Genomic DNA, 15,661 nt, shown 5'->3' on the forward strand with positions numbered 1-15,661 from the left:
CTCAACATTTCGTGCCTCACCACATTTACTCACCCCAGACAATAGTGGAGAACGAACATTATAAAATATACTGGGACCTCACAATTGTGACCGATCGAGGTGTGGAACACAATAGACCGGACATGGTAGTGTGGGACAAGCAGCGAAAGACTGCCTTGATTGTTGACTTCGCTGTGCCACAAGATAACAACCTAGCCAAAAGCTGTGCCGAGAAAATAACAAAGTACGAGGCGCTGGCACAGCAAATGAAAGACATATGGAGACTAAAAACTGTCACCATAATGCCCTTGATAATAAGCGTTAATGGTCTCGTTCATAAAAAGACCACCCTACACCTACAAGAACTAGACCTACCAAGGAATACTATCATGTGGATGCAGAAAGCTGTTATTTTGGGAACCGTCAACATCATACGGAAAATAATTTATCCCTACTAGCACACGGAATTGCTCTTGGCGTTCGCGCCCGGGTAACACGGAAACCACGATTCAGTGTGAAAAAAAAAAAAAAAAAAATATATATATATATATATATATATATATATATATATATATATATATGTGTGGCTGTGATACTGTGAATGCGTTGTTTTGCTTTCCTTGCTTATTATTAAACTCCGCTTGAAGTGATAACGTGTGGGGAAGGGCAGGATTTAGAGATTTGAAGCACCTTAATGAAAAAATTGAGAAGCATGAGCTATCTGCCAAGCATGTGAATTGTTCGAAAGAATTAGGTTTTTTGGGTACGACTAATATCGCGGCTCAATTAGATTCAGCTTACCGGCATAATATTATCAAGCAGAACGAGCAAGTAGATAAGAACAGGTATGTTTCAAAAAGAATTATGAATTGCATCAAATTTTGCGGTAAACTGGTTTTAAAATTTCATATTTTTGTTATTATTCTAAAAGTAGCCTCCTAGTGAACTAGATCACGAGCCGCCACTGCAACAGCTGTTACCGATCCACGACTGGAAGTGGAGTTACTTGCCTGGTTTTTAAATTTGAATTAACTCCAGCTGATTTATACCTTCATTTCTTAACTGCTCACGTACAAGTTCCGCGAGGTGATATCCGATCGTTGTACATTATTTTTGTGAATAATTGTAAATTATTGGATTCAAGTGAAATGAAGAACTCTATGTTATTTTTGTAGCCGTATATTGCCAATAGGAGTTTAGTCTAAGATCCAGTTTAAACCAGGTTTTCAGTAAGGAGAGGTTAGCACTATTTTCAACACTTAAAACCGTTGAAAAGCAGAGACTCAGAAGACGCTTTCATCCCAGTCTTCAAAGATACCCATCTCCACTGATGTTCGAAGTCTACCCCGGCTCTCTATTGTATTCTGTGACGGGGTTTTCACTGATTTTCACTGATAGCCCCAATGGTGCGCAAGCAAAGGCAAGGACTGCAAGGAGCTGCCAAAATGCGAAAAAGTCCATCATAACACTGAGCACAAATATAGGACAGTACATAGTTGTAAATGTTATGAATGTCATTTTTCTTCTTCACAACAGGAATAACCATCGCAGTCTTTAAAAGACTCGAAAATACGCCATTACTGACAGATAAATTAATGAGATGGGAATGATGAGGTAGGTGTCTGGATATAAAGTATTATCCGGAAGCCTCTCATAATTGACTCCGAATTGAAAGTTTTTTCTATATTCGAAAAAATATTAACATAGGTGAATTCATCTGCATAGACTTTGTTAGTCTGGTGAATCTTCAGATCCAGTCTTAGAAGGGGGAAGTAGATTTGTCTTGTTGCTTTGTTTTTTTCCCATTAAAAGCTATGATCATGAAGGGGCGGTCAAGATGTGATCTTCTCCACCGAGTGACACTGAACTATTCACTGTACTTCACCAAACAGAAGAAACACGGTGACTGCAGTCCAGTAGTTATCCTGCTGGTCCTTGTACATTCCTCTTTAGGTATCGTGTTGGTTTTCCTTCAGGTATCTTGCTCTTTTAGGTATTTTGCTGACTTTTGCTGCTTTAGGTATCCGTCTGGCCCTCCTCCACGTATCAAACCGCTGGCACCAATTTTTATGTTGTATTACTGTCGAAACACACGGAACACAAGTATAAGAAAAAATAGGGTCGCTGTCAGCAGATAAAGCTACCTAAGACCTGCAGTTATAACCACTCTGATAATTGATCTGGTTTCACTGGTAGATATGTCACTTTTTTACGAATAAAAATACTACTACTTCAAGGTGATGCATTTGGAAGTCATAAAAATAAATATACAGGGTGTTTCATTGGTAATTGAACATACAGTAACCAGCTAGAACTACACTAGGTGAGTCCGAAAAACCCATATATGATAGGTCTAATCAATTCCATGACTGAGAGACAGGGTGCTTCATATATTCACCTAAAATTTCAATTTGTGATAACTTTTGAACCAACCAGTATAGTCGGTTGATAATTGGAATATATGATTCACTTGCACAGTGAATTCCAAAAAAATTTCAGGTCCGTTATTGAAAAATATGGGACATCTTCCAAGCTGGGATTCAAAATTTTTGGATTTGATGGAGATATTTGAAAAGAGCAGAAAATCTGAGATTCAGTAGATTTCATTTGCCCGCACGTCATTCTGCTCAAGGGGAAACTCCAGGGAAAGCGAAGTGAGAAATGTTTTCTCTGCTAAGACAATCTGTTTTTGTGTAGGTGGATCAGTGGATCAGTGTACCACAAGCTCACGACAAGCGCACGACTCGACAATAATCCCGTTTTTCCCCTTCTTTCCTGCCTTATCTTTAAGTCGAATAGTTGAAAATCTGTACCAAAGATGATCAGTATTCTCTGTATGTACATCTTGTTAACACGCAAACTGTCGGATGTAATTAGATTGCCGACAACGCCTCATCGAATTCGACATCGATAAGTTGTCGATGAAACACCCTGTAGAAACAATCTTCAACCTCAACGACTACTGAAAAAATGAACTGTATGATCTGAACTGAGAATCCGAAATGAACTGATAGCGCCTTACTCATTCTTATATATATTTTTTGAAAGGCTGACTTGAGCAAATATGGTTTTACAATAAGTCATTAATCTACAGGATGACAACAATGTACAAATACTCTTTCTGTAGAATTTTTTTTGTTTCAGTCCTTCGATTCTAATGCACACGACATGAACGTGTAGCGAAGCTCTTGATTCTTCAATAGAAGAAGAAAGATGTGCATTCGAACACTATTAAATGGATCTTTCAAGAATAATTCTAAAAAAAATTAGTCATTCTTATATAACCTATTCCATTTCTCTTTTAGCACGGCGGATTTCAGGAATGCCTTCCTGAAAACAATACGTCAAATTATCAGAGAATCAGTGAGAAACATGTCAATTCCTTCTACAAAACCAGGAAGTGGACCTGGCATTCTTCTAGTGACTGGACACAAAGCGGAAGGTTTAAGCAGTCATACTCTCGAAAGACCAACTGCTAGACATACTATCGTTATTGCCGGAGGATCCCATACTTTAGGAAAAGTGAAAAAATCCAAACCCACTCAACGGCACTCTGCTGGAAATATAGATTACGATCAATTAAACCAAGATGGTGATGAAAATACACGGAACTTTAGAAGGAGGAGTAAGACTATCACAGACGCACCAGGTGAGGCACTAATTTCACTATATAGGGTGTTCTACAAGCTCTATGACAAACTTCGACAGAAGGTAGCTGTAATTCTTTTGAACATTTTTTTTCCTATGAACGTAGATCCGATTAGTTTTTGTTTAGGAGTTACAAGCATTTGAATTTTTTTTCCTGTTTTGATTAAGTAGGACGACAATATCGGTTTTTTATTTACTTTTTTGACACTTGTTCCACTGAGAATGGTATCAACAATAACCATAAATGAACATGTATTGGCACTGCAGAACCCATATACCATTAGACAAAGACGATTTCAGCAACGTTTCAGCGTAAACATTTTAGATAGGATTTCTAAAAACGATTTGATGCCAGTAAACGATTGTTTGAATGCAGATTTGTATAAAAATTTTTGGAGCACATCCTTTTTGACTTCATTGATTACTTAGAGCTCAGCATTGTTTGAAATATGTGGTATCAGCACGATGGTGCACTACCACGTAGAAGGAGTAGTCAGTTGGCTGAATAAATGAATAGGTCAAGGAGGACCAATACAATGGTACATCGCGTTCGAATGACTTGAATCCCTTAAATTTTATTTATGGGGACACGTGAAAGCAGCTTGTTCATTATGTTGAAATCCAATCTCATCAACAATTATACATACTTGATAGAATTCAAGATGCAGCAAACAAAATACGAAACGACCCAAATCTGATCCGCCGCGTTACGGCATCTTTAGTTCGTCAATGTGAAGATTACATTCAAGCCGAAGGTAGACATTTTGAACAATTTATCCTCAAAATTTCCATTTATTGTTATGACTTCAACATAAAAATATGATTTTTCAAATGCTTGTATCTTTTAAACAAAAACGAATCGGATATACTCATAGGAAAAAAATGGTCAGAATAATCATAGCTACCATCTGTCAAAGTTTGTCATAGAGCTTGTAGAACTGTATATACAGTGACACTCATTTGGTCCATGTCTGATTTAAAATTAAGTGTATTAGGTTGTTTTTTAATTTGTAAAATCTCGAGGAATAACCTATTCCTATAATTCAAATTTGTTTCCAACACTCTTACATTTTCCATCCCAAATTCGAAACTGTGTCCCGTTTCCTGGCAGTGCTTAACAACAGCACATGAGTTCTTCCCGATGCGGCAATCACTTCTGTGTTGAGTGATTCCTTGTTTTAACCATTGTTGCGTTTGGACCACGCCACGTAACAACCATCACAATGCTGACATGAAATCTTATACACTGCATCTGTGCAAAATTCCTTTGGCGTCTTTTCTTTAGTTCTCGAGTCCCCTACTTTTGTCAAATTATATTTGGCTCGAATTTACTTAAAACTCCTGTGAGATTGGGCATCAAATTTTTAACGAATGAAATTTTCTTGAATTCAAAATTGTTTGTTTGTATAGTTTGTTTGATATTTTTTTTTGTTAACGGTTACCCTAAATATATTTCTAATAGATTGATACATAATAGGAAATTAAGGTCGGCAACAAGTATTATACAATAAAACAATTTTAAATTCAAGAAAATTCCATTCCTCAAAAATATGACGCCTAATCTTACAGGGTTTTGAGTAAATTCGAGGACATCTAACTTCTCAAATATTATTTGACAAAATTAGGAGACCTGTTCTCGAAGACAAAAGAAAAGACGCCAAAGGAATTTTGCACAGATCCAGTGTATAAGATTTCATGTCAGCATTGTGATGGTTGTTACGTGGGCCAAACGCAACAATGGTTAAAACGAAGAATCACTCAACACAGAAGTGGTTGCCGCATCGGGAAGAACTCAAGTTGTGTTGTTAAGCACTGCCAGGAAACGGGACACAGTTTCGAATTTGGGATGGAATATGTAAAAGTGTTAGAGACGAATTCGAATTATAGAAATAGGCTATTCCTCGAGATGTTACAGATTAAAAAAAAAACCACACAATTAATTTCAAATCAGACACGGACCAAATGAGTGTCTTTTATAGTAAGATTTTGAATGATTTTTAATAGTATAATTGTCAACCCATAGAGGGTACTGATATCTAGCGTTGTTCTCTTAAAAACGTATGTGCAGCACATTATTATCTCACCTTGCTGCGTAATGAAGATGACTAATTGTTGTTAATATTTATCTCCGAAGAGATTATCATTGCTAATATGTCGTTTTTGGTTTGAAATAGTCAATGTTTGTACATCTTGTAAGTAATTCGTTTGTAGTTTGTCTTGTTCACAGTTTCACGTCCAATAATTTACAGATTCTCCTGAAAAAGTTGAAAACTGTCAACGAAATATTGAGAAGTAAAGATTAACCCATAGCATTTTTGGCTGGTTTTACTTAAAAATTGACCACATACCCGATAATGCCTAGATTCCAATGTTTGCGATCTTCCCATTGTCCTATTTGTAAGTTTCGATCGCTCATTGCTTTTCGTATTCCCTCCAAGCAGTTTTTCTTTGGTCTTATTCCTCTTCGTCTTTTTATATTTGGTATCCAGTCCTTTATTTGTTTCGGTAATCATGTTTGTCCCATCCGTTGCACATGTCCATACCAGATCAGTTGTTTTCTCTCTATATCATCCATGATTGTGCCTTCTACTCCCATTTGATTACGTACGTCCTGGTTTCTTATTCTTTGCATTCTTGATATTCTAGCCGATCTCCTCAACGCATCCATCTCTGCAGCTTCTATCCTCTTCTTATTTATTTCTGTCAGTCTCCGTGTCTAGGACCCATATGTTGGCTTTTGATCATTGTATTGTAGATGTTGAACTTTCGTGATCTACTTATGTTTTTGCTCCACAATATTCCATTCAAACAGCCAATCACTTTTCTTGCCTCTGTTACTCTAGATCTTATCTCATTGTCATCTGTGCCGAACTTCGAACTTCGAACTTCACTCCCAAATACTTGAACTCCTCGCAAGGTTGTATGCCTTCTGCACCCCCAATATCCAGTACACTCTTGTCGTCTCCTATACAAAATTATTCAGTTTTTTCCAGGTTCATGTCTAATTCCCAATATTCATATATTTCTTTTAGTTTGCGTGTCATGTATTCCAGATCTTCTTTGTCTCCTGCGACTATCACCTGATCATCCGCAAATTGTAAAGTGTAAATGTTTGTATCATTCAGGGGTATGCCTATCCCAGAACATTTTCGCTTCCATTGCATTAAAGCATTTTTTATATATACTTTAAATAAAGTGGTTGATATGGTGCATACCTGTCGTAAGCCCTTATTGACATAAAATGGACTTGACAATTTGTTTCCTATTTTAATTCTAGATGTTGAGCCATAATATAGATTCTTCCATTCCCCAATCAAAGTCTGATTTATATTTATTATCTGTAGTGTTTCCCATAGCAAACACCAAGGTATTGAATCATAAGCCTTGGTTAGATCTACGAATAAAATATGTGTTGCTAGGTTAACTGAACTTCTTTTTTCAATTATCTCTTTCATACAGTACACATTGTCCGTGCAAGATCTTCCAGCTCTGAATCCACATTGTTCTCTTCGTCAATTTTTTTTTCTATTAGGGTTCTTAAAACTCTTTCGTATAGTCTGCTTAGGCGTACTTGTAACTGAGATGCCTTCGAGCCTTTCGAGCATACATTTTTTTTCCCTTTTTTATGGATTGAGGATACATAAGCCGGTTTCCAAGCATCTGGAACATCCTCACCGTTTATGTATCGGCTGAATATTGTAGTGAGCAGGTGGAAAAGTTTTTTAGTACCGTTCTTGATGAGCTCCGCATATATCCCTTCTGGTCCACAGGATCTACCCGGTTTCAGAACTTTTATATTCTCCACCACCATTTCCATATCAATTTCAATTTTCTCACCTTGAATTTTAAAATGGGTTCTCCTCTTCTCTGTATTGTGGACGTCGTTCCTGAAGTAATTCTGTGTAGTGCTGTATCCATTGTTGTTATCGGATTACGCTTATGTTGGATTTTTCCTTTCCTGTTGATTTTACATTTTTTATAAACTTCCACACTTCTATAGATTTCCTTCCCCCTATGTATGTATCTATTTCTTGGCATTTTTCATCCCATATTCCGTTCTTTGCTTTGTTAATCTTATTTCGTGTTTCTCTGTTCATAACGTTGTAAGCATTCCGATCTTCCTGTAGCCTTGTTGTGATCCACTTCATATAAGCTTTCTTCTTTTGTGCAATTATTTCTTCTATTTCACCGTTCCACCATATTTTTGCACTGTTGAATTTTCTTTTCTTTCCAATAGCTCCTCTTGCTGCTTGATGTATACTTTCAACAATATTCTGGTAAATATCAGTTGTTCTTTTGTTTTCCGGAGATTCTGAATACATGTCAAGTCTAAGTTGATACAAAAAATTCGAAGCGATAAACTGAGAGATAGTTATACTTATCCTATGGTGCTGTAATTTCAGTTTAATACATCCCAAATTTTTTTTTTTTATTATAGTACGTATACAAGCAATCAGAATGTATTCATTCTATGGGCCTGTTTGCTGGTTCAGAGCTGTAGGCTCCTAAGTGGCGTTATGAGGTCTTATCCAGTGATAGGTCCTCAGGCATCCTTCAGATCTGCTGGCCAGTTTCTCTTCAGTCGTCTGGTATCTGGGGTTAGGTCAGTGGTCGGATTAGGGCGTTAGGATGGCTTTCGAGTTTTGCGTGATGTCTGCAACTTCTGTCCTGGATTACTTCTTTCACGTATGGGATCTTTAGATCTGTATGGAGCGTTTGGTTCGTAACGTACCAGGGTGCGTTTGTTAACATTCTTAGAATTTTTGATTGGCTTCTCTGTATTATGGAGACATTGGATTTACTTGAACATCCCCAGAGCTCAATTCCATAGGTCCAAATGGGTTTAATGATGGTTTTGTATATGAGGAGTTTGTTTTCCAGAGATAATTTTGATTTTTTACCAATTAGCCAATAAAGCTCCTTGACTTTTAAGTCGACTTGTTTTCTTTTCTTGGTTATATGTTCTTTCCAGGTGAGTCGTTTGTCAAGATGCATGCCCAGGTATTTTGTAGATGTGGATTCCGGTATCCTAGGACATTGTTCCTTGCGAAGAGAGAAATTAACTTGTACTGATTTTGTCTCATTGATTTTTATTCTCCACTTGTTGGACCATTTTTTAATTTCTAGGAGGTGGTTCTGAAGCATTTGAGAAGCTATATTTGGATCTTCATGGCTTGCTAATATAGCGGTATCATCAACGAATGTAACAGTTGTTGTTTCTCTGTGTGTTGGTAGGTCGGCTGTGTATAACAAGTACAATAGAGGGCCCAGGACACTTCCTTGCGGAACTCCAGATGTTATAGGGAGATAGTCTGTGATGTTGTCGTTTACTTTGACCCTGAATTTCCTTTCAGTAATATAGGATTGTAGTAGATTGAACTAGGTTGATGGTAGGAGCTTTTTTATTTTGAATAGCAAGCCAGGATGCCAAACTTCATCAAAAGCTTGGCTGACATCTAAAAACACTGATATACAGTATTTCTTTTCTTCAAGTGTTTTATTCACCTCTTGAGTGACTCTGTGGACTTGCTGCACTGTCGAATGCTCTGACCGGAAGCCAAACTGATGAAGTGGAATCCATTCTTCTGTATTTGGGTCATTCTTTATTCTTCGAAGGACCAGTTTTTCGAGAATTTTCGAGACAACAGGTAGCAAGCTGATTGGACGGTAAGAGGTAACACAGTTTGGGTCTTTTCCTGGTTTTAGAATCATGATTATTTCCGCAGCTTTAAAGTGTTCTGGCAAGTAGCTTTGCTTGATGATGGCGTTGAATATAATCATGAGTTGGGCAATTCCTCTTTCTGGTAGCTCTTTGATCATTTTTGGACTGATTTTATCCACTCCAGAAGCTTTTTTTACGTTTAGGTGGTTAATTTCAGATTTTACTTCGCAGTATTTGAAAGGTCTAATGAATCTTGTTCTATCAGATGTTTTCTGTAGTTCTCTGTCGATTTCGCTGTCCATAGTATTGCTGTTTGGAGTAAATACCTCGGCTAGATGGTCTGCAAAAAGTCCGGCTTTTTCTCCATCACTTCTGGCACAGTTGGAATCTGACTGTTTACGTAAGGGTGGAATGTGTATTATTGGCCTCTTGCGGTTTTTTATTGGTCTCCAAATGGAGTTGTCAAATCTGTTCAGGTTCGAAACATATTCATAGAAGGATGCTTCTTTTGCCTCATTAATTTTAGCCTTCAGTCGGTTGGTCACTCGGTTCAGGTTGTTCTTGTCAACTGGAGAATGTGTTGAATGTCATATTGCTCTTGCTCTTCTTTTGTGCGCTATAAGTTCTTTGATTCCTGTTGGGATGTGGTAGATTTTATTTGGCTGGGCTATTGTTGGAGTTGTCTCCTCAACAGCTTTAGTGATCACGTTGTTGAATGTGCTTAGAGCTTCTTCTATGTCTTTCTGAGTTTTGAGACTTATTCCCCGAGGTAAATCGTCTTCAATTTTTGTTCGATACTTATCCCAATCTGTTTTTCTATTGTGTTGCCTGGTGGTGTGTTTTCTGTGGATAATAAAGCTGCTAAATGTCGCTATTATTGCTGAGTGATCTGAAGACAGGTCAAAACTAGATTTTACATCCATGTTTGTTGAAGAAATGCCATTAGTAACAAATAAATCCAGAAGGTCAGGAATTTTCTTTGGGTCGGTTGGCCAATAAGTGGGTGACCCTGTCGATAAGAAGGAATAGCCTTTTTGTTCTGCAAGACTTACTAGTTGCCTTCCTTTTGGAGTTGTCAACCGGGAGCCATATGTGGTATGTTTGCTGTTGAAGTCTCCACCTACTATAAATTTAGAGTCCAACGTAGAAAAGAAGTCATCAAATTGTTCTATTTTGATGCTGTGTCGTGGCGGACAGTAGACTGCTGCAATTGTGAGATTATAAGATAACGATTGTACTCTTATAGTCCGGGAGGTGGTGTCACTTTTTTATTAGTGATTTATCTGCAACTCAAATGTGATTAATTAGAGAGTTGCACTATTACTGTACTCGAAATCGAAAGTCAGTCAGCGCGACCGTGGTGGGCGTGGGCGTGGGAGGCGGTGAAACTCGCCGGAAAAATATCAAAAAAAAGTGATTGATCTCCACGTGAAACTTTGTAATAATGTAAATTATTCATTATTATTAGTGAAAATGGGCGTCAGTGACTTTCCCGATGGTGGAAACATCGTCAGTCAGGCGGTTGAAATGGTCGGAAAAATCTGAAAATTGACAAGTGACCCATCTTCACTTGAAATTTTGAAAAATGATTATTTTAATCAAATTGAACGTAAAACTGGACGTCAGTCGCGTTTATAGTGGTGGATTCTACGTCACTTCCAAATTCAAGGGCAGTGACCAGCTTCCTTTGACGCGAGTTATATATCCGAGAACGATGAACTTCGTTGGAAGATCGCAGGAAGTGCGATCTCAGCATCGTCTCATTTTTCAAGAACTAAGAAAGTGTACCGAGGTTATAAATTATAATTTTATCATCGTTGAATCAGTTTTGACATAACCTTCACTGTATATGTACAGGGTGTCCGGGGAGTAACTGTACATACTCATACCAGAGATAGAGTTGGACTAGCTGATTACGGATTGACTATAAAAAATTAATTTCTGGATTTTCCTGAAAAGCTACAGGGTGATTTTCCAACTTCATGGAAATACTTAGACCATCATAAAATCCAAACTTATTGACGGATATTATTGAAACTCAGGAGGTTCTTGACACATGCTAAGGTTGAGCCAGAAATATATCAATTATTCCATTATTCCAGGGCCGGACTCATTAATCTCCATTTAAAATATTCAGGGTAAAGAAAACACTTTGTATTTCGAATAACAAATAATTGATTAGCTTTTTAGAAAGAAGCTAAATTATGCTTCAATTTTTGGTACCGCTCAAAGTTGTCACATCAACAATTATTTCTTTATGAATTTTTTAATTTGGATAATGTTCGAAAATTGCAATTTATTTACCTGAACAGGACATAGTCATCTTGTGCAGGTCGAAAATAAATAATAAATTTTCTTAAAAAAGTCACTGAAGGTGAAGAAGACTATAATAATTTGTTGATATACTGGGTGGCTACCCCAGACGCGGATTTCACTTTGAGGGAGTAAATGAAGGTATTTTGAAAAAAAAATTGGTGATGTGTATAGGGTATACAGAAGCATATTTCAGAATTCGAAAGGCTGTATCCAATTTGAAAATTCGGCAAGAGAAATGTATACAAGCTGATGGTTTTTATTTCGAACCACTTTTGAAATATCGTTGACTCAGCAATTCATTCGTTACTATTTTTATTTTTATTAGGTACTCTTTACTGTATTTTAGTTTTTTTCATTTGTTATTGTTTCGTTATTGAAGTGCTTATTAAAGCTCTGAACTTTTTTGTTAATCTTCTACTAATACATTCGCATTTTATATTCAAACATGAGATTTTCAATTCTCTTCATGGTGAAAAATTTATATTTTCGAACTTTATCCAAATTCAAAAATTCATAAAAAAATAATTCTTGATGTGACAACTTTGAGTGATACCGAGAATTGGAGCATAATTTAGCTTCTTCCTAAAAAACGAATCAATTATTTGTAATTTGAAATACAAAGTGATTTTTTTGCCCTGAATACTTTAAATGAATATTAATGAGTCCGGCCCTGGAATAATGAAATAATTGATATCTTTCTGACTTGACCTTAGCATGTGTCAATAACCTCCCAAGTCTCAATAATATCCGTCAATAAGTTTGGATTTTATGATGATCTAAGTATTTCCATGAAGTTGGAAAATCACCCTGTAGCTTTCTAGGGAAATCCAGAAATTAATTTTTTATAGTCAATCCGTAACCAGCTAGTCCAACTCTATATCTGGTAAGAGTATGTACAGTTATTCCCTGGACACCCTGTATACGTATTGTATGAAATATAGCTTTTTTTAAAAACGCTTATCCTGCCTTAATAAATATAACTGGCGCAGTCGACGGAGTTTCACGGAGTTTTCATTGTGAAAAACTTAAGAGTTCTCTTTTTGGTGAAACGAGAACCTACCCACAGCAGTTACAGTCAAAAATCCTTCTAGGAGGAAGAAGATAATGCAGTTGTGGATAATCATAACAAGGTGGTGAGCGTATTTTTATTCGTTGATGTCAGACTCCTCTAATCCTAGTATTGATTCTGTAGCGGAAACCAATTCTGAATTAGAGACAGATTTGTTAGAATTATTTAATAATCTTTCACTTAATAGTAATAATACAACTTTGAATATGCCTAACGTACCTGAAAACTTTGATATCAAAAATTTAAGCATCATTCCCGATTTCGATGGGAATCCGAATAAATTACATAGGTTCATTCAAGCTTCGGAAGCAATTTTGAATCACTATTTTGATGTTGAAAATCAAAATAACTTCCAAAATGTGTTGATATTGAATGGTATTTTGAATAAGCTTCACGGCAAAGCGGAAGAAGTTGTCGCAATTCATGGAGCTACCAGTAATTGGAACGACATAAAAAATTCACTTTTATTACATTTCGGTGATCAACGAGATGAGATCTAGTTAATCTGAGGCAAAACTTCGGAAAATCTCCTCATGACTTCTATGAAAAAGTAATAACATTATTAAATATAATTTGTAATTATATTGATTTGAAATGTGAAGTTGGAATTAGAGCAAGTAAAAGAGATTTTTTCCAAAAACAAGCTTTAAAAACCTTTTTAGCCGGTTTAAGAGATCCTATTATTAGGGCTATGAGGCCTAATTCTTCATCTCAAGCACTACAATTCATAATTGAAGAAGACAATATAAAACATTGCCAAAAATCTAATCAAACGGTAATCAATAATTCCAGAAAATTCATGAATTATAGTAATCACAGAAATAATTCAAATAATTTTTCAAAATTTCGTCAAAACTTTTCCACAATGGTACCCATCGAACGACAAAATTTTGTTACGAATCAGCAATTTCCTAGCAGACCCATTACTATTCAAAGAAATATAAGTTATAGAGAGCCGAAATATTTCAGTAACGCTCAAGTTTTCGGAAAGCAGCAACAACCTGCACCTACTCCAATGAGTATATCTACTAATCATACTAAACAGAGAACTCAACCAATGAGTACCTCAACAAATAATAGATATTTTACAAACAGGCAAAATCAATCCTTTCCTCAGAAACCAAATTTTATAAGTGAAGAGCTTTTTAATACCGAGTATCATAATAATCCTCACAGCTCTAAAGAAGAATTCAAAAATGACGAGTTGCTGAAGATTACGAACAAAATTTTCGGAACGTTCAATTTCAGACCCACAGCACATAATAGAATTTTATGTTTCTAATGGTAAACGCGAATTACCTTATATAGAAATTAAAAATCCCTCTCTTAAATTACTAATCGATACAGGATCAATAAAAGCTTTCATTAATCCAGATTTAGCTAAAAAATATTATTCAAATTTCATATTCAAAGAACCATTCACTGTCTCAACAGTCCATCAAACCTCTCATCATCAATTTTGTGCCAATATTCCTATATTTGCTGAGTTTAATAGACATAATGAAAATTTCAAATTCTATCTATTCAAGTTTCATAATATTTATGACGGTTTAATTGGATTAGATAATCTATAACTATAGGATGCGTCTCTTGATTTTCATAGTTCTAAGCTCAACACTCCTTTTTCAACAATGCCAATAAAATATCAAGAATCAGCAAATAAAGCTCCATTCAAAATTAAAATTGATGCGAATTCTAGAATCATTGCTAAAATTCCAATCAAACACCTATCCGGTGACGTGATAATACCGAAACAAATTATTCAATCTTGTGAAATTTCTGAGATTGTAACTTGTTCTAAAAATGGCCTAGCAAACGTAGAAATTTGTAATGAAACCAACGAAGATGTTATCTTCATTTTAAATAAACCGATTGAATCAATTTCCATACAGAATAATTTCGAAATCTTTCAAATGGAAACTAATAATAATTCAGAATATATAAGCGTAGAAGAATTAATTAGAACCAATCATATGAATGAAGAAGAAAAATGTCATATTTTAAAATTATGTCGAAAATATCCAGATATCTTTAAGTTAGAGAATCAACTCCTTTCTTTTTCAAATCAGATAAAACACTCTATTAAAACTAAAGACGATATCCCTGTCTACACAAAATCTTATAGATATCCTTTTATTCATAAAAAGAAAGTTAAAAATCAAATAAATTCTATGTTAGAACAAGGTATTATCAGACCCAGCCAGTCACCTTGGTCATCGCCGATTTGGGTAGTACCAAAAAAAGCTGATGCATCTGGTAAACAAAAATGGAGAGTTGTCATAGATTTCCGAAAACTCAATGAGAAGACTATTGACGATAAATATCATATACCTAATATAAATGATGTTCTTGATAAAATCGGCCAATGTCAATATTTTACAACACTAGATTTAGCTAGCGGATTTCACCAAATAGAGATGGATCCTGTTGATATTCCTAAAACAGCTTTCAATGTAGAGAATGGCCACTACGAATTTCTACGTATGCCATTCGGATTAAAAAATGCGGGTTCTACCTTTCAAAGGGTAATGGATAATGTACTCAGAGGACTTGAAAATTGTTTAGTCTATCTAGATGACATAATTGTCTTTTCAACATCATTACAAGAACATATTGTTAATCTTTCAAAAGTTTTCAAAAGGCTCAGAGAGGCCAATTTCAAAATTCAGTTAGATAAATCAGAATTTCTAAAAAAGGAAGTAGCTTATTTGGAGCATATTGTAACAACAGATGGAGTCAAACCAAATCCAGACAAAATTCAAAAATTACCCAATACCTAAAACAACAAAAGAAATTAAAGGATTTTTAGGGTTATTAGGATATTATAGAAAATTTATCCATGACTTCGCGAGAATTACCAAACCTTTAACGGCCTGATTGAAAAAAGGCGCAAAAATCGAGCACCCCACATCGTTTATCAACTGTTTTGAATACTGTAAAAATTTGTTAATGAACGAACCTATTCTTCAATATCCGGACTTTTCAAA

At 35.7% G+C, this 15,661-nt stretch overlaps 1 protein-coding gene across 1 annotated transcript in view; it reads left to right on the forward strand.

Moving 5' to 3' along the window:
• Positions 1-1,588: 1,588 nt before the first annotated feature.
• Positions 1,589-15,661, forward strand: part of LOC123311661 (protein still life, isoforms C/SIF type 2-like) — a 31,380-nt gene continuing 17,307 nt past the window's right edge. Inside the window, exons 1-2 of the mRNA XM_044895730.1 lie at positions 1,589-1,593; positions 3,285-3,628. Coding sequence (XP_044751665.1) covers positions 1,589-1,593; positions 3,285-3,628 — 349 coding nt within the window. The remainder of the gene's footprint in view (positions 1,594-3,284; positions 3,629-15,661) is intronic.

This window comes from Coccinella septempunctata, chromosome 4, assembly GCF_907165205.1.
Source record: "Coccinella septempunctata chromosome 4, icCocSept1.1, whole genome shotgun sequence".
NCBI classification, from domain to species: Eukaryota; Metazoa; Arthropoda; class Insecta; order Coleoptera; family Coccinellidae; genus Coccinella; species Coccinella septempunctata.